The sequence below is a fragment of the Sorghum bicolor genome, chromosome 7 (assembly GCF_000003195.3).
Source record: "Sorghum bicolor cultivar BTx623 chromosome 7, Sorghum_bicolor_NCBIv3, whole genome shotgun sequence".
In the NCBI taxonomy this organism is placed as follows: Eukaryota; Viridiplantae; Streptophyta; class Magnoliopsida; order Poales; family Poaceae; genus Sorghum; species Sorghum bicolor.
In genome coordinates, this window is record NC_012876.2 from 50293229 (window position 1) to 50321177 (window position 27949).

A 27949-nucleotide genomic window follows, 5' to 3' on the forward strand; every position below is an offset into this window, starting at 1 on the left:
CCAGGCTATCTCGAAAGTTGAGTTTCCTTTCAAAAGTTCCACCTCACAGAATTTGACAAATCGGGAAGGCTAAAAATTCTTAGGTTGGTTTTTTCCCATTCATTTCTATCTTTTCATTTTATTTTCTTCCTGAAAGGACAAATCTGCCCTTGCCTTAGGCCTTGTTTAGTTCTAAAAAAATTTCGGATTTCGCTACTGTAGCACTTTCGTTTTTATTTGACAAATATTGTTCAATAATGAACTAACTAGGATCAAAAGACTCGTCTCGTGATTTACAGACAAACTGTATAATTAGTTTTTATTTTTGTCTATATTTAATATTTCATACATGTGCCGCAAGATTCGATGTGACGGAAAATCTTGAAAACTTTTTGGATTTCGAGGTGAACTAAACAAAGCCTTTATCCAATGCAACGATAGACTCCACATCAGGCAAACCAGCGCTCATATGACAAGCAAACAGCCAGTAAATTTTACATACAAGTTATTAAGGGAAATTTTACAACAAGCAAACTCTAAATATAAAGTAACACAGACTGACACATTGGTCTGTCTATTTCAGACAGTCCACTTGTCATTTTCATAAATATTTTTTAATATACTCTCTCTGTCTTTAAGTGTTATCTTTAAATGTTAGTCGTCACGTTTTGTGTGCTCACAACTTTGACTCGATTTATATAAAATATGTACAATACCTCTGTCTCTAAGTAAATTTATTAAAAAACTAGATTTAAATATCTATCCAATAATACTAATTTTGTATTATCAATATTAATATTTTTTTTAATATATACTTAGTCAAAGTTGTTTCTTAGAAAGCGAAAACAACAAATTTAGAGACGGAGGGAGTAACATCAAAAGTAATGATCAACATTAAGGGAAACTAAACACCCCTTAAAGATATTAACTTCCACAACAAAAAGGGAAGATGGCGGTGCATAGTTTCATGGCACATTTATCAAGACTATAATAACTAGGTAACCGAGCCACATGAGTTTCATGAGGATGAAACTCCTCTCTCATCTCATAAAACTTCTTCATTTAATGATGTATGACACTCTTATGAAACATTTATTGAGACTAGCCTAAGGGCCTATCTAGTTCACCGCTTTTGCCAAAAATTTTACGATTTACCCCATCTCTTGATAAAAAGAATCTAAATAGCATAGGTAAAAAAGAGCAAAACTTAAACTGGGCAAAAACGTCATGGCGGCGAATGTTGTGTATGCATGGCTAAAGTTTTATCATGCATCTAAACACCAAGATGTAAAGTTTAAATGGGCAAAAGTTTTACAGCAAAAGATTAGAAGCAAAACTTTTGTTATTCCAAAAGCATCTAAACACCCTCTAAACTCTCAATTGGAGTTGCATCACGACATACAAAATATGAAACCTTGGAGAGAATGGAAATATGGTTTCTGGGCTATCTTCATATCTTGGTATGTACATGTCCTAACACGGGGCATTTTATATCTCATTTTCTAATCAGATTCTGCACCAAACACAACATAACCATAAAAAAACATAGAATCTCATATTACAATCCCTACAATTAGTATGCTTGAGCAGGTAAACACTTAAAATAAAACAACTATGTTCAGTATCTAACATTATCACCTATGACGTTGACACATCCGTAATATGCCAAGTGAATTCCTGTGTATGAATGAACACGTGTACCACCAGGTTGGCGGAATTGTAAGTTTCCAGGCTGTTGGTAGTTGCTTTCTTTTCAGCCCTATTGTGCCAGAGCTATACCATACATGATATCATTATAGTATATAAGAGCCATAACAGGATATCACACGCTTCATCCAAATATAATCTTGATATACCTGCTTGACTAAGTCTCAATTGAAAAAAATGAGTGCACCTCACTAAGGCCCAGCAATTCAACTCCCCAATACATCACATCGCCCGTTTTCCTTGACATGTGAGCATTACTGAGAATCTCATAACAAGCTATCAACCACAGCTGAGATTTTGCAGGATGCGATTCCAAAGAGACTAGTTCTTGTGATTCAAGTCACCTCACCTGTCAGTTGAGGTGCATGGTGCGCCCACCACTATAAAATTTGTAGCATGGAGTTGAAGCTTCATCACCATTCAGGAGGGAAGCACATCATCACCACTCGGACAAAGTACAGAATCAGCATCTACTGGCAGCAACACAAGGAAATAGATATGCGCCTTCCATGTTTCTTAAGTATGTTCGTTGATACATAACCCTAAATGATTCAGTGATTCAAGTGTTGTGACTGAGGAGTTGAGGGATAGGATAACTCAGATTGTTCACTGCTGCGCAGTTTGGAACCATCACTCTACAGGAGACAAGTACAGCAGGATTTGAGAATTTTTTTAGGGAAATCAAGATTGGAAATGTCAAAAAAATAATTAACTAATACTGACAATAATAGCCTCAGGTATGCCAAACGACATGATTGAAACTGTGACAAGTGGATAATTAATGTCACCTGTGAAGCTTCAGACAGTTGCCCATGCTCAATTTGCCTGTTCCTTCCATCCTGAAAAAGGGATAATATCTCAGAACCAATGGCAGACAAGATATAGATAGGTTCCCTGCGCATGCAGGCAGGGTTGCTCGTGAAGTTTTGAATTAGACAGTAAGAAATCAATGAACCAGCAAATGAGCTGCTCATCTGACATAACTTCAGTTCACAAGCAAAATAACCAAGACAATAGCAAAATCTGACATGAGATCCTGGTTCAGTGCCATGCTCAAATTATCCTCGAAACTAGAAACATACATAACAAGCACTTGCTATCCAAGACTCATTTTTGCTTTGTCTAACTCTGTACTCTTGAAAAAACTACAACTACTCTGTAGCAGCCTCAGCAGGCAGCCCCGACCAGCCCTATGGCAACTGGCACAACAGCCAACACCATATACGGTGTTCGAAAATTATATGGTGCCCTGTGTTAGATGTATATATGTGTTCTTGTATTTTCTCTTTCTTGGAGGTTCTCCTTGCATATGTACACACTATGTTTTTGCCCCCTTGGGGTCTGAATAGAAACTTGGTTGGCCATTTCTTCTAACATGGTATCAAGCTAGGGTTTCCAATCCTCACTGTTAGAGTATATGTGTATGAGGCCCATGAGGCTAGGCCCATGAGGCCCATGTATCCATAATTATATGGCCACCCTGGTTTAGGGTCAGCCCATTAATGAAACCCTAATTCTAACATGGTATCAGCCTAGGTTTTCCTCCTCCTCCCCTTCCCAGCCGCCTCCAGGCCAGCAGCCGCCGCCGCCGGCCGGCCAGCTGCCTGGGCGCCGCCGCCGCCGCCATGGCAGGCCGGGACCCTCCTCCCTCTCCTCCTCCTCCCTATTTCCAGCAATTCCCGGCGCTGCCCTACCCGACTTGGGCCCAAGCCGCCGCCGCCGCCCGACCTCCCCTGCCGGCCGCGACCCGCCCTCCTCTCCTCCTGGCGGCCGTCGCGAGCGCGGAGCCGGCGGCTGCCGCGGAAGCCGCGGCGCGTGCGGCGGCAGAGGCGCGCGCGGGCGCAGACGTGCACGCAGACGTAGCACGCGCGGGCGCGGACGCAGCACGCGCGGCCTCAGACGCGCGCCCGGATGCTCCACCGCTCGCGGACACGGCAGCGCTCGCGGCTGCAGCGCGTGCGGCGCGAGGGGAGCGCGCGCCTGCAGCAGACGACGACTCGAGCGCAGCAGCCTACGCCAGGGGAGCTGCTGCCGCCATTGCTGCAGGGCTTGGCATGCCCCTGGACATGGAGACTCTGCCCAGGACACTCCTCACAGCCGGGGGCGCCCTGTCCAGGGGGCTTCCTGCCGTGGGCACGGCTCCCTTCCCTGCACCGCCTCCGCCGCCCGTGATGCATCGTCCGGACTCCACCCTCCTCGCCGCTCTCGCCACTGCTCGTGCTGCAGCTGCGGAGGGCCGGGCCCGCGTGCGTGAGGCCGCTCTCGCTTGGGAGCGCGAGCGTGACGCGGCCGACGCCTTGGCCCGCCAGATTGCCGACGCGGAGCAGTTCCTCGGCCTTCCGGCCTCGCCTGACGTCGGGACCACGTCCTCAGCATCGGCTCCGGTCGTCTGGCACGATCCGACCGACCCCCACGTGGTGCAGCTCCACTACCAGGCAGGGGGCGTCCAGAACATACGCCTCCTCGTCCCGGTCGTCCTCGAGCCCGAGTCGCCCTCCTACGCTCGCTGGAGGGACTTGGTCCTCCTCACCCTCCGCCGCTACGCCCTCGACGACCACGTCCTCCTCGACGCCGCGGGGGCGGTCCCGACCCCCTCGTGGCTTCGCCTCGACAGCGTCGTCCTCTCCTGGATTCTGGGGACGATCTCCCTGGATCTCCACGACCTCGTCCGCAACACCCCGAGCGCTCGCGGGGCCTGGCTGGCGCTCGAGGGCCAGTTCCTGGGCAACGCCGAAGCCCGGGCTCTGCGGCTCGACGCGAGCTTCCGCACCTTCGTCCAGGGAGACCTCTCCGTCAGCGAGTACTGCCGCCAGATGAAGGGTATGGCGGACTCCCTCGGCGACCTCGGCTGGCCCGTGGAGGACCGCATCTTGGTCCTCAACGTTCTCCGCGGGCTCAGTGACCGGTACTCCTACCTCCGGACGTGGATCACCAGGCAGCGGCCCTTCCCCACCTTCCTGCAGGTCCGTGACGACCTTGTCATGGAGGAGCTTACTCAGGGCCTACAGCCTGGGTCCACCTCCGCTTCGGGGTCCTCGTCCTCCTCCTCGACTGCTCTCGCTGCCACTCCGCCCCGTCCCGCCACCCCACCACAGTCGTCTCTTCTTGGTCCCCTTCCCCCCGGGCCGAGCGGGGGTGGGGGCGGGGTCGGGGCGGCCGCCGTCGTCGTGGTGGGGGACGTGGAGCAGGTCGTGGGGGCAACACGACGACGCCGCCACCTCCACGGGGTGCACCCTGGCCATCCTACAACAACCCATGGTCAGGGCGCATCTCCATGTGGCCGTTCCAGGCTTCCGGTGGCGAGCCTCGCCCGCCGGCGGCCATGCTTGCGGGTGCTCCCCCGGGGTTCCCCTCAGTGACCCCGTGGGCGGCCCCGTTCCCCGCGCACTCGTGGGCTACTCCACCGGCGACCTTGCCCGGGTCTGCTGGCTGGGACCAGGCGGCCTTGGCGCACTCCTTCAGCACCATGGCCCTGACACCCCCAGTCGGGCCGGAGTGGGTCGCCGACTCTGGGGCTACTTACCACACCACTCCTAACCCCGGTATACTTTCTTCTGTTCGCCCTCCTTCTCCATCTCTCCCTTCGTCCATTATGGTCGCTAATGGGTCTTGTCTTCCTGTCACCTCTGTGGGTGCTGCCGGCCCCCATGGTTCCTTTCGTCTTCCTGATGTTTTTGTTGCTCCTTCTATGGTTCACAATCTTCTTTCTATTCGTCGTTTTACAGCTGACAATTCTTGTTCTGTCGAGTTTGACTCTTCTGGTCTTACTGTGAAGGATTTGGCTTCCCGGCGTCCTCTGCTCCGATGTGACAGCACGGGGCCCCTTTACACTCTTCGCTTTCCGGCATCTGCCTCGCCTCCTTCGCCAGTTTTGTCAGCTGCCTTCGCCACCACCACCTCCACTACTTGGCACCGGCGTCTCGGCCATCCTGGACGTGATGCTTTGATGCAGCTTAGTCGTAGTTCCGATATTCGATGTACTTGGGCTCACGATGAGCATTTGTGTCATGCGTGCCAACTGGGCCGACATGTTCGTCTTCCTTTTTCTAGTTCTTCTTCTCATGCGGCCCGCATTTTTGACCTTGTACATTGTGACTTATGGACCTCTCCTGTCATCAGTATTTCTGGATACAAGTACTATCTTGTGGTGGTGGATGAGTATTCTCATTATTCCTGGACTTTTCCTTTACGTGCAAAGTCTGATGCTTTCCCCGCGCTTGTCCACTTTTTCGCTTGGGTGTCCACTCAGTTCGGCCTCACTATCAAGGCTATCCAGTGTGACAATGGTCGGGAGTTCGACAACTCCGCCTCCCGTGCCTTCTTTCTCTCTCACGGTGTCCAGTTGCGCATGTCTTGCCCGTATACATCCTCTCAAAACGGCAAGGCTGAGCGCATGATTCGCACCACCAACGACACCGTGCGCACTCTCCTGCTCCAGGCCTCTCTTCCTGCTCGCTTCTGGGCCGAGAGCTTGCACACCTCCACTTACCTCCTTAACCGCCTTCCTTCCGCTGCTTGTCCAGCTCCCACACCTCACCACGCTCTCTTTGGTACCCCTCCTCGCTATGATCACCTTCGAGTCTTTGGGTGTGCGTGTTATCCCAACACCACCGCCACCGCTCCTCATAAGCTGGCACCCCGTTCGACTCTCTGTGTCTTCCTTGGGTACTCCCCGGATCACAAGGGGTACCGATGCTACGACCTAACCTCTCGTCGAGTCCTCATATCTCGCCATGTGGTGTTCGACGAGTCGATCTTCCCCTTTTCCACCACTGCCACTCCTGCTTCCACCTCGGAGCATGACCTCTCCTCTGTGTTTCCTACTGACCCGGTGGTCCAGCCACCGTTTCCGGTGTTTCCTGCAGGTACTGCTACGTCGCCTGTCGCCCGTGACACCTCGGGGCCTCTACCCTGCCCGGGTCCCGAGGTGCCACCTTCTGGCCCGGCCCCTGCGCCTGACGCGGGTCCCGGGTCGGCACCTTCGCCACCGGTACGCTTCGCCCAGCCGGTGCGTGTCTACCAGCGACGTGCTCCCGACGTGGGCCCCGGGCCGGCGTCTCCGACTCCGGCCCCACCACCGGCACGTTACGCCCAGCCGGTGCGCGTCTACCAGCGACGTGCCCGGCTGGCGCCGCTGCCTCCGGCGGCGCCGGTGGCCCCCTCTCCGCCGGGGTCACCTGCGCCACCGGCGACGTCTTCTCCGCCGGCGACACCGACCCCGCCGCCGCGGCATCCAGCTACTCGGGCCGCGACGCCGGTGTACCACCCACCGCTCCTTCACCGACACCCGCGTCATGTTCACCCGATGGTGACGCGACACGCGGCTGGGACCCTGCAGCCCCGGGCTCTTGCGGCGATGCCCGGGGACTCGCAGGTCTCACCGGTACCCTCTTCCGTGCGCGAGGCCTTGCTGGACCCTCACTGGCGCCGCGCGATGGAAGAGGAGTACGCGGCCCTCCTCGCCAACCAGACATGGGATCTGGTGCCACGACCGCCGGGCTCCAACATCGTCACCGGCAAGTGGATCTGGACCCACAAGCGCCGGGCTGACGGCACCCTTGAGCGGTACAAGGCTCGCTGGGTTCTCCGGGGCTTCACTCAGCGGCCCGGTGTCGACTACGACGAGACCTTCAGCCCGGTGGTGAAGCCGGCCACCGTCCGCACGGTGCTCTCACTGGCTCTCACGCGCGGGTGGCCCGTGCATCAGCTGGACGTCAAGAATGCCTTCCTGCATGGCGTTCTTACTGAGACAGTCTACTGCAGTCAGCCGGCGGGATTTGTTGACTCTGCTTGTCCTGACATGGTGTGTCGGCTCAACAAGTCTCTCTACGGCCTCAAGCAGGCCCCCCGGGCGTGGAACCATCGGTTTGCTGCTTTTCTACAGACTCTGGGGTTTGTGGAGGCCAAGTCAGATACCTCTCTGTTCATCTATCACCATGGGACTGAGACTGCTTATCTGCTGCTCTATGTTGATGACATTGTCCTCACAGCCTCCACTGAGTCACTCCTTCGGCGGATCATCGCCTCTCTTCAGCAGGAGTTTGCCATGAAGGATCTGGGTGCTCTACATCACTTCCTCGGGGTCACTGTTCAGCCTCACCCTGCTGGATTACTCCTTCACCAGCGGCAGTACACTCTTGATATCCTGGAGAGAGCTGGGATGACTGACTGCAAGCCCTGCTCCACTCCAGTTGACACACAGGGCAAGATCTCAGAGGCTGAGGGTATACCAGTGACAGATCCTACTGCATATCGGAGTCTTGCCGGGGCACTTCAGTACCTCACCTTCACCCGGCCGGATATCACCTATGCAGTTCAGCAGATCTGCCTTCATATGCATGATCCCAGGGAGCCACACCTCACCGCTCTCAAGCGGATCCTACGATACCTCCGCGGCACAGTCGACTTCGGTCTTCTCCTTCACCGACGGTCGCCCTCCACCGAGCTCGTCGTCTACACCGACGCCGACTGGGCCGGGTGCCCGGACACCCGCCGCTCCACCTCTGGCTACGCCGTCTTCTTAGGCGGCAACCTGGTGTCTTGGTCGTCCAAGCGCCAGCCGGTCGTCTCCCGCTCCAGTGCCGAGGCGGAGTACCGTGCTGTCGCCAACGGCGTGGCCGAGGCTTCCTGGCTCCGTCAGCTCCTCGCCGAGCTCCACAGCCCTCTCTCCCGGAGCGCACTGGTCTACTGCGACAACGTCAGTGCGGTGTACCTCTCCACCAACCCTGTGCAGCACCAGAGGACCAAGCACGTGGAGATTGATCTACACTTCGTCCGGGACCGGGTCGCTGTCGGCGATGTTCGGGTCCTCCACGTCCCGACCACCTCCCAGTTCGCCGACATCTTCACCAAGGGTCTCCCGTCCTCGACCTTCACCGAGTTCCGCACCAGCCTCAACATCACCGGTGGCTAGTTGTGTCTGTGGGGGGGCTCGTGTGTTGTACTTCTTTTCTTTCGTGTCCAGTCTGTAAACTCCGCTGCGACGGTAGTTCAGACTGCGGGGGGATGTTAGAGTATATGTGTATGAGGCCCATGAGGCTAGGCCCATGAGGCCCATGTATCCATAATTATATGGCCACCCTGGTTTAGGGTCAGCCCATTAATGAAACCCTAATTCTAACACTCACCTTCTCTCTGCCGGCGACCAACCCCGACGGCACCTAGCCTACGCGGCCTCCGTCCGTCGCGCCGGCGCCGCCCGTCCACATCGGCCCTTGTCTGTCGCGCCGCCCGCGCCGGCCCCTTGTCCGTCGCGCCGGCGCCATCCTCCCGCTGTCCGCCCGCGCGGCCGTCGTCGCGCGAGCGCGCGCCCGAGCTCGCCCTTCCTTTGCGCCCGTGAGGCAAGCTCGCGCCCGCCCTCCCGTTTGCGCCCGCGAAGGTGTGCCTCCTCTGTTTGTCAGGCGCATGCCCGCCCTCCCGTGCGCCTCCTCTGTTCTGTGCCTTCGCTCGCCCCTGCGCGCGGTCGCCTCCATCCATCCCCACACGCGGTCTCCTGTCCGTGCTGAGGAGGTCCCGTGACCCTCTTCCTCTGGTAAAAAAAAAAGATAACCAGAACAGAGGGGGAACACGAGAAGCTTTTGCTGTTTATCTTTTCCATGGCATCCCCTAGTCGCATTCGTCCGGGTGCCATTCCCGTTCCCAAGTGTCCGGTCATCTTCAATGGCACAAATTGGGTCGATTTTGTCTTTCATATGGAGGTCCACATGGATGGACAGCTGCTGTGGGGCTACCTTACGGGTGATCGAATCTGTCCTATTCCAATTCTTCCTAAGCAGCCTACCTATCCTCCAGATGCTGATGATGCAGCCAAATATGCTCTCCTTGATGCATTTGAGGCTGAGATAGAGACCTATCAATCTGATCTTGGCCTCTATGAGACTTGGCTGCGTGAGGAGAAATCAGCCAGGGCCATCTTACTTGCGAGCATAAAGATTGATCTTGCACGCTCCCTCAGAGGTCTTGCCACCTCCCACCTCATGTGGGATCATCTTCGTCGCAATTATGAGATCCGCAATGAGGCGATGTATCTTGTTGTTGTTGAGGAGGCACAGTCGCTTCGCCAGCTCGATTCTACAGTCAACGACTTCCACCGTAAGATGACTGACGTCTGGCATCTGGCATCACCTGGACAATTTGGGGGCAGAGTTCTGTGGTGGTGGTACCTGTCGGTGTTGTGACCGGCACCGTGAGCAGCGAGACACCCTTCGTTTCCACGAGTTCCTCTCTCGGCTGCGTCCAGAGTTGAGACTATTCGCGCACAGCTCCTGACTCGTCGTCCGCGCCCATCGCTTGCCGAGGCGATGCCTGAGCTCCGGGCTGAGGAGACTCGACTTCGGACTGGGGGGGTGAGCCATGCTCAGCCTGCCATTCTGGTGGCTTCACCCCCATCGGTCTCTCTGTCCTCGCCCCAGCCTGCGGTGGTGGCGGGGGTCCCCTCTGGTGTGCAGTGTACCTACTGCAAGATTTATGGTCATGAGGAGAAGGATTGTCGTAAGAAGCAGCGCAACCGCTACTGGCGCCGTGATCGGTGCCACTCTTCGGGCTCTGGTGGTTCCTCTACTCCGCATGGCACTCGCTCTGTGTCTGCAGCGGAGCAGGAGGTTCTTGCCATGTTCCGTCGCCTCACTACTGCAGCTCAGGCCTCCCCTCACGGGACTACAGCTCAGGCGTATGGTTCGACACCTCTTCCTCATCCTTCGTCAGGTATCTCACCACCATGGTTTCTTGATTCTGGTGCCTCTTTTCACATGACACCCCATACCACTCATTTGTCCTCCCTGTCATCTTCTGATTCACCCATCCTTGTTCGCACTACTAATGGCACTTCTCTTCCTGTTGCTGAGAGAGGTGTTCTTTCAACCTTTTCTTTTGAGGTTCCTAATGTTTCGCATGTTCCTCAACTAACCATGCAACTTCTTTCTGCGGGACAAATTACTGATCATGGTTGTCGCATTATTCTTGAGTCTAATTCTTGTTGTGTTTAGGGTCTTCGTACGGGCCTTTTTGTGGGAACTGGTCCTAGGCGTGGGGACTCCCAGTGCCTATGGGAGCTTGATTGGTTGCGTCTTCCTTCATCCGCTTCGCTCCTTCCATCGCCTGGTTCTCCGGCATCTACTTCAGCTGCCTCACCCACTACCTCTTTTGCTCAGTGGCATCGTCGTCTTGGTCATCTCTCTGGTGCTAGATTGTCCAGTCTTGTTGGTAGTGGTGTATTAGGCCCTGTTTCTAGTGACACTGCTCTACACTATACGGGTTGCAAACTTGGCAAGCAGTCGCAACTCCCCTATTCTTCTAGCGAGTCAGTGAGTACAAGTCCCAGAAACCTTTTGATCTTGTTCACTCTGATGTATGGGGTCCTGCACCCATAACTTCAAAAGGAGGGCAATCCTATTATGTGTTGTTCATTGATGACTATTTGAGATTTACTTGGATTTATCTGATGTCCTCTCGAGGAAAATTTCTTTCCATTTACCAGCAATTTGCTACCATTGTTCGCACCTAATATAACTCTCCCATTCGTGTTTTTCGTGCGGACTCTGCTGGTGAGTACATCTCCACTGCCCATCGCTCCTACCTTGCTAAGCAGAGTACCCTTGCCCAATTCTCATGTCCTGGTGCTCATGCTCAGAACAGTGTTGCGGAGCGCAAGCACCGCCACATTCTTGAGACTGCACGTGCTCTCTTGATCTCCTCTGCCCTTGCTCCTCATTTCTAGGCTGAGGCTATCTCCACGGCCGTTTTCCTCATAAACCGCCAACCTTCCACCTCTCTTCAGGGTAGCACTCCCTATGCACGTCTCTTCGGCAGCCCTCCTTCCTATGATCATCTTCGTTGCTCTGGGTGTATCTGTTATGTTCTACTTCCACCTCGTGAGCGCACCAAACTCACTGCTCAGTCTGTCGAGTGTGTTTTCCTTGGGTACAGTACAGAACATAAGGGCTATCGCTGTTATAACGCTGTTGCTCGACGGATGAGGATCTCTCGGGATGTCACCTTTGACGAGTCTCGCCCTTACTATCCTCGTTCTCCCTCTGGTCATCCTAACACCGTTGAGTCCCTCTCTTTTCTTACTTTACCTGAGTGGTATCTTCCACTGTCTTCCTCCTCAACACCACCTCCTATCACTCCATCCTCGCCATCTCCTCCACCACAACCACCACCACCGGTCGCTCAGCCCCCGTTGTGTCCTTCCCGTGTGATCACTCACGTCTATACTCGTCGTCCATGCCCTGCTCCATCCCTTGACTCTTCTCCGTCCATCCTTGGCCCTCTTCCTGGGTCTCCTCCTCGCTATGATCATCATGATTGCAGCACCCTTCGTCCTCCCGAACGCCTTGGCTTCACCGCTACTGTTTTAGCTGAGCCCTGCTACCTATCGGGAGGCTGCTCATCATCCGGAATGGCAGCATGCTATGGCTGAGGAGATTGCAGCCCTAGAGCGTACTAGCACCTGGGATCTTGTTCCCAAACCCCCACATATCACTCCTATCACTTGCAAGTGGGTTTACAAGGTCAAAACTCGCACTGATGGTTCTCTTGAGCGCTATAAGGCTCGCCTTGTGGCTCGTAGTTTTGAGCAGGAGTATGGGATTGATTACGAGGAGACGTTTGCTCCTGTTGCTCACATGACCACTGTTCGGACCCTTCTCGCTGTTGCCTCTGTCTGTCAATGGTTAATCTCGCAATTGGATGTCAAGAACGCCTTCCTAAATGGCGAGCTCCGTGAGGAAGTCTATATGCAGCCACCCCCGGGTTACTCCGTTCCTGATGGAATGGTCTGTCGGCTGCGTCGTTCCCTCTATGGTCTTAAACAAGCTCCTCGCGCTTGGTTTGAGCGTTTCTCCTCTGTCCTACTTGCTGTTGGCTTCTAGCCTAGTGATCATGATCGTGCTCTCTTTGTTCACACCTCCTCTCGTGGTCGCACCCTTCTTCTCCTCTATGTTGATGACATGATCATCACGGGTGATGAGTCCCAGTTTATTGCCTTTGTGAAGCAGCATCTCAGTGAGACCTTCCTTATGTCTGGTTTGGGCCCTCTTCGTTACTTCCTTGGTCTTGAGGTCACCTCCCACATCTAATGGTATTTTTCTTTCCTAGGAAAAGTACACTCAGGACCTCCTCTCCCGTGCTGCCCTCACTGATCACCGTACTGTTGACACTCCTATGGAGCTCAATGTTCACCTCCGACCCACTGATGGTGCTCCTCTTGCTGATCGTACTCGCTATCACTAGCTTGTTGGGAGCCTTGTTTATCTTGGGATCACTCGCCCTGACATCACACATTCTGTTCATATCTTGAGTCAGTTTGTCTCGGCCCCCCCTACCAGCTCCACTATTCTCACCTTCTTCGTGTTTTGCAATACCTTCGTGGAACCACCAACCGTTGCCTTTTCTTTCCTTGCTCTAGCTCACTCCAGCTTCAGGCATATTCTGATGCAACTTGGGCAAGTGATCCCACTGATCGCCACTCTCTCTCTGCTTATTGTGTTTTCCTTGGCTCCTCCTTGATTGCCTGGAAAACCAAGAAGCAAACTGTTGTATCCCGCTCGAGTGCTGAGGCTGAGCTGCGTGCTATGGCGATTGTGGCTGCTGAAGTGACATGGCTCCGATGGCTTCTTGAAGACTTTGGTGTCCCTGTTACTACACCCACTCCTCTCTCCACTGATAGCACTAGTGCGATCAGTATTGCTCGTGATCCGGTCAAACATGAGCTCACTAAACACATTGGTGTTGATGCTTCCTACATGAGGTCACGGGTGCATGATCAAGTTGTGTCTCTCCACCATGTGCCTTCAGAAGTTCAACTAGCTGATTTCTTCACCAAGGCACAGACCCGAGCTCAGCATACATTCATGCTTTCCAAACTCAGTGTTGTTGATCCACCATGAGTTTGAGAGGGGGGGGGGGGGGGGGGGGTGTTAGATGTATATATGTGTTCTTCTATTTTCTCTTTCTTGGAGGTTCTCCTTGCATATGTACACACTATGTTTTTGCCCCCTTGGGGTCTGAATAGAAACTTGGTTGGCCATTTCTTCTAACACCCTGCACCCTCTTTAGCTAAAATATCATTTTTGCAATGTTTCAAAACATCATCATGTATGTAGTACAACTAAAGTTCAGTGTAGCCAAAACAATTCAGTTCAAAATTTATCTTCGATGTTGAGATTCAAAAAACATGTGTCACTGTCAGCACAAGATGAACAGTGCCAGGTTGACTGCTTGTCTACTTTGTTTCTTGACATCTATGATGAGTTTTAAACTGAATTGTTGCAACTATACTTAACTTTATATGTACTACATACATGACTTTTTGAAACATTGCGACATGATATTTTATTTTAGTTAACGAGAGCACCAGCCCCCCTCGGCTCCCTGTCCATTGTTGTCATAGTCAGCCAATATGGACTTCAGGTGGGCAAATGTGGCCATCATCATGCAAGTGGTGATGATCATGATTATTGCTCCTTAACACATTATCTCAGAAGCAGAGACGATCATGTCATCACAAATAGCAATGTCAGGGTAAGTTTGGAAAACAACAAGAAAAAAATGAGAGGTAGTTGGCTGAGGTCCCAGCCCCATCGATGGTGCCGGACAGCACTTTAGCCAAACAGAATGCCAACAGCAAGGGGTCAGAGCCAAATAGAAGAGAGACACAAGAAAAGAGAAGGGAGATCAAAGATAACTTGGAGGCACTTGGGAGTACTAAGCTGGCCGTATGAGTGCTCTGACTGATTGATACCAGTGGAACATGTGACATACTAAGCTGGGAGAGGATGCCCTACATGACCCTTTCCTCAAGAATTGAGTTTAACTCATATAGTCAGTTGTGTTCAAGATGAATAGAGTAATGCTACCTAACAAAATGGTCTACAAAAACTCTACTTATGTGCTCTGCAAACATGAACCATCACCACTAGTCAAATTCTCCCGATTGAGTTACACTGGTGAGACCATTCAAATCCATGGGTCAATGAAACCCCTGTCACCAGTTCAAGTTCGAAAGGCTGGCACAAACTTCATAAAAATAAAATCAGGGGGATACGCCACCTGGTCGAGGCTTTTTTTCCCCACCACCAACCACCGAAGGTCCATGAAACTGAGTAGAGGACATCCATGGTATAAATATATAAACATAACAAAACCAAGAGTGGATATCCATTAGCTGAATAAACAAGATACCCTGTCCCATTTTTCATTTGACTCTCCCTTTCCCACCCTCTGGACAGAAGTTAGATTGGTTCATAAGAATTATAACCTAACTAACTAATGGATACATGCTGAACAAGCCCTCTCCTATGCGTATTAACTTTTTCCATACAGCAAAGAGCCAAAGTTATACCTAAGTTAGACATTTGATCACATTAAAACTTGATGTTTGATTTGATAAACTTTTTTATGATGAAGCATCTTGAAGTGCAACACCTTGAAGAAAGGCACAGGAGCTTGATTAACATAAAAGAATGACAAGAGAATTGAACTTTGGTGTTGAAATACTGCTGAAAATTTTAAAGTTCGAATTTGTTCAAAAAATAAAATAAAAGTTAGAGTACAGCAAGGGCTACAATCATGTGTATGCCCTTATTGTATTTCATCAGAATTTGGGTAAGTACCTGAGGATTTGACTTGTAAGTCTGATCCTTGGGCCCTTGTTGGTTTTGTTGCTGTTGCAAGCACTGTTGGATCTGTTGTTGCATAAGCTGTTGCTGCTGTCGCTGAAGAAGCATCATCTGCTGCTGTTGTTGGTGAAACAGTTGCTGCTGAACTGAGTCTTGCTGTTGCTGTGGCATCTGCAGTACATACTGTTGTTGTTGCATTAACTGCTGCTGAAAGAGCTGCTGTTGCTGAGCTTGCTGTTGTTGATACATCTGCTGCTGCTGTATAAGATACATTTGTTGTTGCTGCTGCTGCTGTTGGTGGAGATAAAGAAGCTGTTGTTGCTGCAACTGCTGGCTTTGTTGATCTATTTGAGGTGCTTTTTGCTGCTGTTTATTTTGGTCGTGTTTGGTATCCCCGGAAGGACACTGACCCTGTTTTTCATCAGGAAGTTGCTGGACTGGCAGTGCCTGTTGTAGTACTACTTGTTGCTGCTGCTGCACTTGTTGTTGCCAAAGTACCATTTGCTGGTTCAGCTGTTGTACTTGCTGCATAAAATTTTGCTGAAGATGCTCAGTTGGAAGCTGTTGCTGTTGCAGACTCTGCATCTGTTGATTGTGCTGAGCCTGCAGGTAATACAGTTGTTGCTGGTAATATTGCCCCATTTGTGATGCATACCCTTGCATCACTTGGAGATACTGTTGGTTTCCATGATTAGACTGTGCAACTAATTGATCGTGAATCTGTGCAGATGTTTGAACATTCTGAGCCATTGTAAGCTCTTGTTGTTGCATGTTTTGTGAAAGGTTATTAGATTGATGTGTTTGAGCATCCCCCAACTGGTGTTGAAGTTGAGCTTGAAAACCGAAAGTATCCGATTTTGTTTTCGCTAAGTCCAAGCTCGAAGGTTTTGCACAGGCTGAGAGTTCATGTGACTGCGAAGATTGAATATGGTCTTGACTCCCATGACCAATGGCAGAGATTTCCTTGTCGCATTCAGTTGGATTTGGACCATCAAAAGATCTCTCTAGGTTTGCATTACTGACAGACAAATCATGCTCTGTGTCAACTTTTACCTGAACCTCCACATGTTGCCTTTCCTCCAGCTCTGGAGACATTCGAGCTGGACCAGCAGAATTTCCTTCTTTGTGCATGTTTGATCCAGATGGTGAATCATATTTTGAGCATACTGTTTCTAGATGGCTGCGTGCAGATACCTCAATGACCTTGCCCTGAGAATTGATGTTCTCAGAGCTAGCGATTGCTTTGGAAGGAGAATCACAGTCACCTGACTCAGCTACAGGAGCCTCCACCTCACAAGAATTTGTTTTCTCATCATTTTGTTTATGCAAGATTAGATCTTGATTAGTCTCTTCTTTGGCATGTGGATTCATTTGCTTCTGCATTCCTTTTTTTTCCAGGATATGTTCACTGTGAACCATGTTGGTGCATTCCTGAGCAACCCTGATGGTCTCTTTATGTGAATTGACAATCTCTAAAGCTTTCTGCTCTCCTGCATCCCTATGTCCTTTTCCTGAATCCACAATGTCCTTGTCCACTTGTGGTTCACTCTCGTTATCAACTTCAAGAGAAAAATCATCAGCTTTGGGTGCTAAGGAATGATCATGAGCAACCATCAAAGGTTCTGTTTTTCTCCTCTTGTTAGCCTCTTGAAGGCTATTCCCCATAGTAGAATAATGCCGTGAAATGTTCCCAGTGCTGTGAGGAAACAGTTTAGTATGCCGAGCCCACGCCTTTCTGAGTTCTTTAATACCCCCATAGAGGTCAACAAACTGTGAGCAGGAAAACAAATGAGGCATGCAATATAGCGTATACAGGAGACAATCTATTTAGAGTTCCTGCTGTCACAGCTGCATGTTCCCTCAGCATGACCAGCAAAACAGAGCAAATTTCAAGCAAAGACTACAATTATCTCAAGTTATCCCAGCATGACACTTAAGATTTGCCTTTTAAAAAAAAATCAACTATTATTAAGATTCAACAGAAATAAATGGCAACAACAAGGGAACATCCCTTTCCTTCAGAAAATAAAAAAAAGGGAATATCCATTAGCTAAGATGGATCGGTAGGTAAACAAGCATCTTGCCTAATCTCCGACAACAATTTAGCACATGGCTCAACCAAATGCTTATTACTCCTCTAGTCCCCAAAAAAATTTCTTCCAATGTTAGTGGTCAGCAATTTACATCACTCAGCCTGTGAGCCACAACCAAGAATCTCAGCCCCCTTTACTATCATTACAATTACCTCTTCTTGCATTTGTCTCTAGCTTATCTCAACTCGCTTGGAACAAGAGGCAAGCGCCCTCTATAGCAGGGTGGGTCAGGTACCAATGGTGAGGACGAACGGACACCCCTAGCACCACCACCCCACAATGCCTTGATGGACTGGTGGTATAGCCCAATTGATAGCCCATAGGCCACAGATCAACAGGCCATAACATCCTCAGCCGCATCTCTCTCTCTCTCTCTATGTGCAGCTCGCTACTCACCCAACACATACTGCCACAGTGTCCAATGATTTACTACATTTGAGATATATTGTCCCATATAATACACACTAACTGATTTAGTTTTTGAACAAACAGGTTGGTTCTTTTACCAATTGGATCTTGGTAATGTTGAATTAATGAATTATATTATGGTGTTGAAGACGAATGCCCTTTTTATGGAAGGTGCCACCTTCAAACTTTAACTATGCCATTTATTAACCATTCGTACTCTTATCTGTGTCATTTTAATAAGAATGTGGTATGGATACCGCATATGCAATCATTTATACTACTCCCTCTGTCCTGGAATATAAGGCATCCTAGGAATTCTAAGACATTATGTGATAAACTAAATGATGCATATAACCCTTCCTGGCTACCATATTTGGATTAGTAATAGAAATTAAAATTAATGGTAGGTATGCATGCGAATGCTTCCTTGTTAAACTAAGATGGAGGGTTAATTCACCTAGAATCCCTTTTTTTTTAAGCTAGAATCCCTTATAATTTAGGACAAACTTTGAAATCTTGGATACCAGTTAATTTGTCATGTGTACTCACACCACATAAAATTTAGAGTGTGATCTGCCACTGCTTGGAACTAATCAACTAAAAGGCTTTGTTGTAATTGTTGGCTTGTTGCGGACTTCCGGTTGCTTTAGTGGTCCTCCACATACTAGATTTAAACTTAATGTGGAAGATTATACATTATGAAAAAAAAGAAACTTCTAACAGAAATGCAATTCTGATGTCCTAAATTAAATCTGTACATGCACAAGGAGTTTGATGTAAGAAAGTTCTGGCTGTCTCTGCAAAAAGCACCAAAATTTTTATTGCCAAGAGGAGAATAGGTAACTTAGTACTCTGAGAATGTTAGTTATGCATAAGGCGTTCATGGAAAGTAGCACAAACATTAAAAAAAAAAGATGACAACTATCATAAAAAAAAACTCGAATACACAGGAGAACTGTGTATCATTGTATTAAGAGTAGAAGAGAAAGGAGTCATACAAAGACCCAAACACACACACATCAAAATCAAAATGAAGAATGCAATTCTGGCAGGAAATTATCAAAAACGGGTACACAAATATTTCTTTCTTAGATAATATAATCACTGAGTAGTGACAAGACAACCCAGTACTCAACTTGATTCCTTTGTCCTACCATTTGATAAGCAGAGGATTCCTATTCTGGTTTGAGCTTCGAGGTCCCCAAACCAACCATTAAGATATTACAAACTATAGCACAAGGCTATTCTGATTCAGTATAATAATATATAAATGCATGACATATACATATTTTTGAATCCCCAATGCCAACGACTAAACTTTAAACAAAGAAAAAACATGCGTAATTTATTGTTGACCGTCTAATGGACCACATCCATTGTCATTGCTCCTAGTTAGAGTTAATATCTACCTGTCAATAAACATTTGATGGGACGTGTTCAATGCAAAATACATGGTACATTTCAAGTGGAGAGAAAGCAAAACAAAAGACGACTTTATTTTAGTTATCAATCAATCAATTTAAAAATAAAATATCGGAATTATTTGTGTGAACTTTTCCATCATGTGTAGACAAGTGTGTTGTACCAGTACATATTGAAGAGGATCATATCCTGTGCACACCCCTATTTCATCCAAGTCACCATTTGATTGGTGATTGAAGTGAAGGAGCTGCACAAGTACATAGATGGCCATTTTGCAAACTGCAAATGCAACAGGTACTTGTACACCCCCTACTAAAGGAACATGTGGGGAGGAAAATAATTGCTTAGCTATTGGAAACTCTCTAACCTCCAAAAACAACAATGAGATATCTTCACGGTCCTCTGTGCTTAAGGCTGTAGATACATCAGATCCTGGAGTCACGGCATTAGAAATAACAGAATCAAGAAGAGGTATGTCTTTAGGCCCTCCATGTGTACTCATGAACTGTATGAATCCCTAATCAGAAAAATAACAAAATAAAAATTACCGAGGCTTCTTTATGTACAGGTAAAGGTAAATACTGTACGAACTGTACTCAATAAATTATACACCTTAATCAATGGTTTACAGGGTACACGATTTATTCCCTTGACAAAGACTTGTTTAGCCTCAATAATGCTATGACTTGCCTGTATTGAACAACATATTAGCCTAAAATAAAAAAGAAAAGGAAAATGTAATAGTGCCATACAGACAGTAGCAATGAATAATATGTTAGATAAAAAATCAACAGTTCCCTGTATCTTACCATAGAAGCAGACACAGATTTTGTTACACACATTGATAATGCACATACAACAGAAAAATCAACAGTTTCTCACATCTTTAGAAGTAGAGACAAAAATTGCTACAAACATTGATCCCACAGATATATTAATCTAATTCCAGTCAATCGCAGATATGTGAATACATGTTTGACAAAGAATGAACAACCTACAAGCTGCACATTTCATTTCATGGACTTGAAGGCTGTCTTTGCAGAAAGCATGTATAAGAATTGAAATGGGCATAGCATACTCGAAGTCCATGGCAAAGTACTTTGTTCTTACTGCATATATGAACTGAGCAAAATTGCTGTACAGGTCAGGAAGCAACTCTATATTCTTCTTCTGTATTGCATCCTCAATTGCTGTCTCATATATCTCAGAAGCTGCTTTAGTATTTCCCTATGAACATTTAAACATTGTAAGAGGATAATATTCTGGCAAAGGGTACAAGTTTATAAAAGATACAAAAGGGACAATGTATTGGTGTATACCATTCGTTTTTCCATGTTAGCCAGCCTATTAATATTTGCATAAAACCCTGAACTGAAGTAACTTCTTGCTTTAGTAAAAAGAGAGCGCGCAGCCAGTGCATCACCAATTTGCTCTTTAAATAACGCATAATACATGCAGAAAGTTGGAACTTCCTGCTTGGATGGAAATAAACAAAGAGAATAAAATAAGAATGAGACTGGTATTGCTAGCAGAAAAGTGCATGTTCTACATCTTTCCATCCATTAGGTTCTGAAACGCTTGTGACAAAATTCTAATGGTCCATGAATTTAATGAAAGCTTGACTCATGTGCCAAAAAGGGTACATAAAATCAGAAACTGTACCAAGTCACAACAGGCATAGCATATGACAGATTCATATAAAGAATAATAACGTGAAAGCATTAGAGTAGAGGCTTGCAGAGTGATAGAGGTTCTCAATTCAAAGGACATACTGCACAAGGAAGAGGAACGAATACAACTTTTAGGTGCAGCTATTTGGAACTGTGTCCCCTCATTTTTTTAAAAAAAAAAATATCTTCTAGCATTGTTGAGCATCAGAGTTGAGGGAAAGAGATGTATCAAAAGTGTTTGTGTTCTTTGTTGGAACCATTCAATTCGCACCATGGATGGAGTCCCATAGAATAATAAAATTTCTTATGGCTTGCTATCCTTAATTGTTGTTGGACTGCAATAGATTGTCAGAGAAGGAATAGCCAAGCCCAACGGCATGCCCACTTTGTGATCAAACACCTGAAACCATTAACACCCCTGCAGATATCCTGTGTGGTCGTGAGGGAAGTGTAGCACACTGTTTTCCAGAAAATTGGTCTGCTAGCTCCTATGGAACTGTAGCAGGATGTGGTGAGGATTGTGAGATCTTTTATCTTATCCAGAATGCATATATGTTTACATAAAACAATTAATTAGTATCCTATGATCAGTTATTTATCGTACATACTCCCTCAGTCACAACCAAATATGTTTTGAGTTGCTTTAAGTCAAAATATCTAAATTTTGACAATCAATATTGTTTTACATATTGAAAATGAAGGTGCTCAGCACTGAGATTCAAATGATAATTATATCATCATACTAGCAATATTTGCTTGAGAAGCTATTATTATCAGTACCAAGAGTTAGTGAATGCATGTGTTGAAATTTAATTAGTGCTCCCTCTGTTCCATTTTACAGATACCAAGACGTCCGTCCATCTCGCATGCAAACATATTAACTCGCGTAATTATCCGCACCGCTGGCCATGAAGTCTGTCTGTCATTCTGTTTCTTGTGCAGTACTCAGCCCACATTTGTAAATTCTTCCCTGGCTCTTCCACCAAATTAATTCATACCGAGAGCATCCAGCACTTCGGTGCTAGGCCCTCATGCATGCATGTGACGCTTCAGCTGTCTTGAGCAATTACCTGCCACCTCGATGCTTTAGCCCGCCTAGTAATATGGCCAAAAGCAAAAATACGAAAGCGCCCTGTATAATGGAATAAAGGGAGTAGATTGGACTTGAAAAGTAGTATCATGATACTATAGAGATATATTACATTAGAAATTAGTGATCAAAGTCACAGTTCTTAAGACCGTTCCTATACCAAAATGATTAATTTTGGCAACAAAAAGATTATGAATTGTATCAGTTACCATATAGATTTTTTTTTTTTGAGGAAGTTATCATATAGATTGGAATAATGCTAAGAGAGTTCTGTATCTATATAAAGAAGTTATCTAGTCTCTCCCTCAACCATGCCTCAAAGCCACTGCCATACAGAGGACTCTGTGCCCCTGCCAGTAGTAAGATGAGAGCAGGTACTGTACCCTTCGTCCTTGATCCATATCCAACTATGCACATAACACACAAGTACATAGGGTCCTTACACAATCTCAAAACTATGGGAATATGTAAAACGCCAAGTATGTTACCAAGTGATACCTTTACAAAACATGATGATGCTCGATCCAGAGCATGGTTTGCAATTTCTTGGCCGCCATTAGCATCAACATACTCTGCGTAGCGGATCCAAAACTCCGAATAATTAGCACAAGGGATCAAGCACCTCTCATAAAGTTTTACAGCCTGCAAATGAAAGGCAAGGACATGAAGTAATCAGATTCTTGAATAGAATATATGAAGCTAGCCTTCTGCATAAAAAAAAACTAAAAAATAATACCCAGTCAAAATCCCCATTCTTCTCAACAAAGTCAAGATACTGGTGCCAGTTTTCAAGCTGATCATCATCAAGTGTCTTGACATGAAAAAAAGGCCTTTTTATGGATGCCTCAAAGTAACAGATTTCTTTGTAAATCTTGCTGGACCTTTTGTAGAGCCTCTCCCCAGCAGATAAGTAATGCTTCAATGTTTCAGGACTAAGATGCCCACCTTTTTGGTCAAATAAGTTAGCAATAATAGTTGATATATCCAATTCAGAATCTTCAGCGCCTATCATTTCAGAAGCATGCATTTCTTCTGATAAAATTTCAGCAACACAACTTGTCACCTCTTGTTCCAATAATGTTACAAACTTTCTAAAACTGGCACATTTACGATCCCAAGAAAGAAAGAAAGAAAGAAAAGAGGTCTATTAGTAAGATACAAAATAACTCAATAAATTAAGAAACTTTGATGTGTGAAGGCATGGACAGTTCTAGTATAAACATGTCCTAGTTATCCAAAGCAATTCTTAATATGCAAATTAAGGGCCTGCATAAATCTCTTGGCAATCCTATTAGATGTATTGTAACCTTGATCAGTAAGGTCAGCATTTTGTTATTGGCTGCAAAAGATTTCATTTGAGTTGAAGTACAAGAATTAGATTTCTCGAACATCCTAGCATATTCTTTTGTAAGTAGTAACTGGAGGTTAGCTATTTGCCATTGTCTCCACATATCAAGAGGAGGTGGCAGTTTAATGTCAGCTCTGCATTGACTAACTCAAAAACAATTTACATATTGATAATATGATTCAGGATTGGAGCTTAACAGAAAAGAAATGTTTTATCATTTACCATTAGTATGAAGAGTAAAAGAGCAGCATAACAACTAACAAGAGCAGCAGAAAACCTTTCATACTCATAAGTAATAATAATAACAATAGTGAGGACAGCCCAATTGCAGTACCATAACTCCTAAAGTGCAAATGTTAAATCAATGTGATATCATATGAGGATATACCTTTCATAATACATGTGCAACTTCTTTGTGGGAAATTTCAGTGTGTTGATATAAATGGTGGCAAGCTGAATCAGCTGCTTCTGAGAGGTTTCAAATTCTATATACTTGTCCCACAGGTGATAACACAAATAGTCCTTTCCAACAAGAGATAAAGCCCTCTCGAATAAACTGGCATGTATGAAGAGGTATTAGTATGAGATATGCACAAGTTACACATGATAAAACTTGAGAATAAGTTGACCACATCAGAAAGCACAAGGTACACATGATAAAACTTGAGAATAAGTTGACCACATCAGGAAAGGGTCAAATTTATCAGGTTATAATGCTTATAATATAAATCTTAACAACAAATTTCAATTGGTGAGTGGATGGTTTGGGTGGGGGAGGGGACAGAAAGATTTGAATGGTTAATATATTTCAATGAGGGTACCCGGCTTCCAGCAATACGTTATTTCTCTTCCTGAGGTCTTCACTTCTTTGATCATCATGCTCAAAGCCTCTCTAGTCTGATATGATACCCGTATTAAAATTTTACTCCATATAAGAAAATGCTCAATTTTTTCTAGTAACAATTTGTGAAATCAATTTTCTCTCTGCCCTAATCTTTCAATTCTATCTACTAGGTAGAAGTTAGGAATTAATAAAAAAATATCCATTATAGCTGAACAAATTCTCAATTTGTGGCATTCAAAACATATAAGCTAACATGATATGTTAAGTTGCCGCATAAAGATCAAAATGGGAAAAGGAAGAAAATGGTAAGACTAAGGAGAATGGAAATTTTCGCATCAGTGTAAATAAGAAGAAAGATTGACTCCAAACACAGATCACACTGATGTTTCCTTCACCTTCTGATATGAGCAGGTTCTTCAAATGCAGATATACCAAACCCACAGTAACTGACCCAAATATCAACAGAATGAGGTACAGCGTGGACAGCTTGTTCGTAAACATCCACTACATATCTGGTTGTGCATAGTCGTGCCTTGTGAGCTGCATACTTGATCCAGTAACCATAGCACAAAGGAAATTCCAACAAGAAGCTATGGTACACCAAGCTTATGACGTCTATGTCATCCTGAAAGATCATTATCATCAGAAGCCAGATGAATGTTTGTAACATACATTGGCGCAGCATTCAAAACCATTGAAAGGACTCAACGAAAACACATCAGTCAATCAATCTCTGTATGCGGTCATGGGTCACATGAGGAAAAAAAGAGAGGCAGTAGCAAAGTATGAAAATAATTAAATAAAACACTAAGAAAGATTCCACTTACTGCTGATGTTCCATCTGCAGCATTTATTAATGATACCCAAGCATCAAAATCTCCCATGTTGCTATCACATAATAATCGAACTCTTGTCTTGAAAAAATCTGGTAGATAAGCAAACAGTCATGTTCAATGCATTGTTCAGATACAATTCCAGTACCAACTGTTGGCAGATGAGCAGAGACAAAAGATTCCACCTAACCACATGAAATGAGCTTCATTTTATATTTGTTAGTGAAAATGCCTTGTCCTTGCTACTCAATAAAAGAATTAGCAAAGAACCACTGGACGAAGTACTAGACAAACTAACATTCTAACAAAACCCTAAAACCTACTTAAAGCGTTCACAGTGCTGAGGGCAATCAGACATGATCTCCATTTAACATGTAGGTATCAGCACTTGCTGAGTTCTTAACCAAGACAAACAAAGTGGCACAAATCGACCTACTACTACTAGATAGGGACTGACACTCCTCCCAAACAGGTTTAGTACCATAACCCCAAAATCAGTGTTAACGTAGCTCAGACCACACTTCAAAACCTGGAAACCTTTACCTAAATCCCTGAATTAGAAAGGAGCTGGCGTTTTAAGGGTCCTTTAATTTAGTTGAAATCAGCAACAATTTTGACTAACGCAAATCCCTCGAAAGGAAAGGATAGGGAAACACGGGATCTGCTCACCGAGCTGCGACGACGGGAGCTCAGGCGCCGCGGCGTCCGACGCGAGGGCCATGGCATCGGACTCCGGCTCCATCTCCACCTCCGGTGGCGCCAACGTCAACGAGGCCGTCGCTGGCAGGGCCGCGGTATTGGGTTCGTGTCTCCAACCTCCCAAAGTCTGTAACGGTTGCTCTCCGGCTCTCCCTGTGGTGTACTCCTAGGATTAGTGGACCTGCGTTTTGCTCCATTTCCATCGGCGAGACAGCAGAAATACCTACAGGTTCCCAAGTACGCAGAGTATACTCCCTCCGTCGTCCGATCCAAAAATAGTAAGTCCCTATCTCACGGGTTTTTTTTTTTTGACGGCTCTCAATTTTAACTAGATTTATAAAAAATATAGTATCAAAATTTACATCTTCAAATAAATTTACTTCATAAATATTATTTTTTTATATTTAGTTAAAGTTAAAATTATTTGGCTTCTTGAAATATGAGATAGTGACTTATTTTGAAAGGATGAAAGTACATCTAAGACGTTTAGTAGAAAAATAAGAAGTGGCATGAAATATTTTGAGACAAACAAAACGATATCTTTTTATTATAGTGTGTTTGAAAAGAATGGAGAGACTCATTGATCACTGGTTAGCCTCCACGTGCAACACCCAAATCTAGCTAAATCCACTTAACAAACTTCAGATATAAGTTCTTTTCACGAAAAATTGACACACCCAATTTTTAAGAACGAAATAAAGGTATAAAAGACTCATGTGTATCCCAAAAATGGTCGTATATATATAAGTTAACAAATCTCAAATAGTATCATCGTAATGTTTATTACATAACGAATGAATATTCAACACATAGTCTTAAACAATGATAGTAGTAGCTAATAGATAATCTCTCAATAGTAGCACCACACAGGGACACACGTTGTCAGGTTGACTCCAAATTTAGTACTCATTACGATAGTACTCATTCCAATCATCTTCTGTTGCACATCCTGAGGTGTTGTGAAATAGCAAGAGTGAACACATTTCGTACTCAACAAGTATAACTAGGGGTTCACGAGGCTCAAATAGCTGACACTAGTTTGATTGCATTTAGCTTTTAAGTATGTATCATATCTATCAAATAGTAGCAACAACAAGGTAACATATAATCCTATAACCACATGATCAATGTAAGCATAATTTATACAAAGCATGAATGGTCATTAAATGATCATATTAACATAATAAGAATAATCATCCTTAATATAAATGTCTCCAAGGCCCCTCGTGTCCATGAGTACGGCTAGTATACCAGTTTATTAAATACTCTACAAAGGTTGTACATCTTTATCCATGAGTCATGATTTACTCTCTTGTCCAAGGTCGCGAATCTGTTAACCCCCTTTCTTTGGAGGTCGGCAGGGTTCATTATGAAGCCTAAGTTCATCTAACAAGTTAAGGTCGCTAGGTTTCCAATCGGCGAGCAGATGTAGAGCCTCCCTTCCGAATGACACAATGATGCGTAGCCTATACACATAGAGACAGAGACCGCACTATACCTGAGTCGGCAAGTGTTGACGGTCCTTAAGTATCAATTTTAACCGTTCACTAATCATGGAAAAGGATCTATATGCAACTAATAGCTAGGATTAGGGTTTATACTGATAGAATTCCATGAGTTTTGGTAAAAGTCTGTTTCTGTAGGGGGTTATCAGGAAATATGGAGGAAAGGCCCACATGTCATAATTACATAGAGATAATAACCAACCGCGCAATTTTCTACAATCTAGAAGACTCTAGAAGAGGCGGGAAGAAGCGGGAAGCCGAGGGGCGCCAACCCTAGGGCGGTCGCCCTGGCCCCCTAGCTAATCAGGCTCTCCCTTGTGGATCTTGCTCCACCGACCTTGAGAATCAATCTAAACCACACAATTAAGGTCGGTTTGATCCGACAGCCGACGTTCATTTGAGGAGACTATATAAGCAAGGCCCCTGCCCCCCTGGAGAGAGCCAACAATTCATTATTCATATTCATCTCAAGAGGAGAAGCCCCTGATCAAGCCCTAGAGCCACCACATCAACTAGATTTCTAGTTTAGCATAGCTACATAGGATTAGAACTAGAAGGAGTCAATCTTCGATTGGTTTCTGGATCTGTCAAGAGGATTCTTGGTAATTCTCACTCTAGTTCTTTATTGTTCATCATTGTTCTTCATTATTATGAATATGACTTTGGTATATTTTACTATATTGATTATGACTTTATTCTATTTGCTTATGTTCTCAATTATATTGTTCTTAG

The 27949-nt window shown here is 46.0% G+C and overlaps 2 protein-coding genes across 4 annotated transcripts; one reads left to right on the forward strand and one right to left on the reverse strand.

The window, feature by feature from the left end:
- LOC8073505 (putative uncharacterized protein DDB_G0271606) lies at positions 1388-25923 on the reverse strand. 3 transcript variants are annotated; one of them, XM_021465341.1, is made up of 13 exons: positions 25683-25923; positions 25008-25105; positions 24576-24805; positions 23725-23892; positions 22725-23085; positions 22487-22630; positions 20548-20700; positions 20339-20455; positions 19841-19918; positions 19596-19745; positions 15300-17075; positions 2475-2525; positions 1388-2321 (listed from the first exon to the last, which is right to left on the reverse strand). In XM_021465341.1, the coding sequence occupies exons 1-13, from the start codon at positions 25753-25755 to the stop codon at positions 2238-2240; spliced, it is 3483 nt and encodes a 1160-aa protein (XP_021321016.1). In that variant the 5' UTR covers positions 25756-25923; the 3' UTR covers positions 1388-2237. The 3 variants fall into 3 exon arrangements, with proteins under 3 accessions (XP_021321016.1, XP_021321018.1, XP_021321019.1); XM_021465343.1 differs by having other exon boundaries at positions 1443-2321; positions 25008-25198; XM_021465344.1 differs by lacking the exons at positions 24576-24805; positions 25008-25105; positions 25683-25923 and adding an exon at positions 24158-24531 and having other exon boundaries at positions 1443-2321.
- On the forward strand, positions 4894-5856 carry LOC110437099. The gene is made up of 2 exons (XM_021465345.1): positions 4894-5228; positions 5462-5856. Exons 1-2 carry the CDS (start codon positions 4961-4963, stop codon positions 5494-5496), a joined length of 303 nt encoding a protein of 100 aa, XP_021321020.1. The 5' UTR covers positions 4894-4960; the 3' UTR covers positions 5497-5856.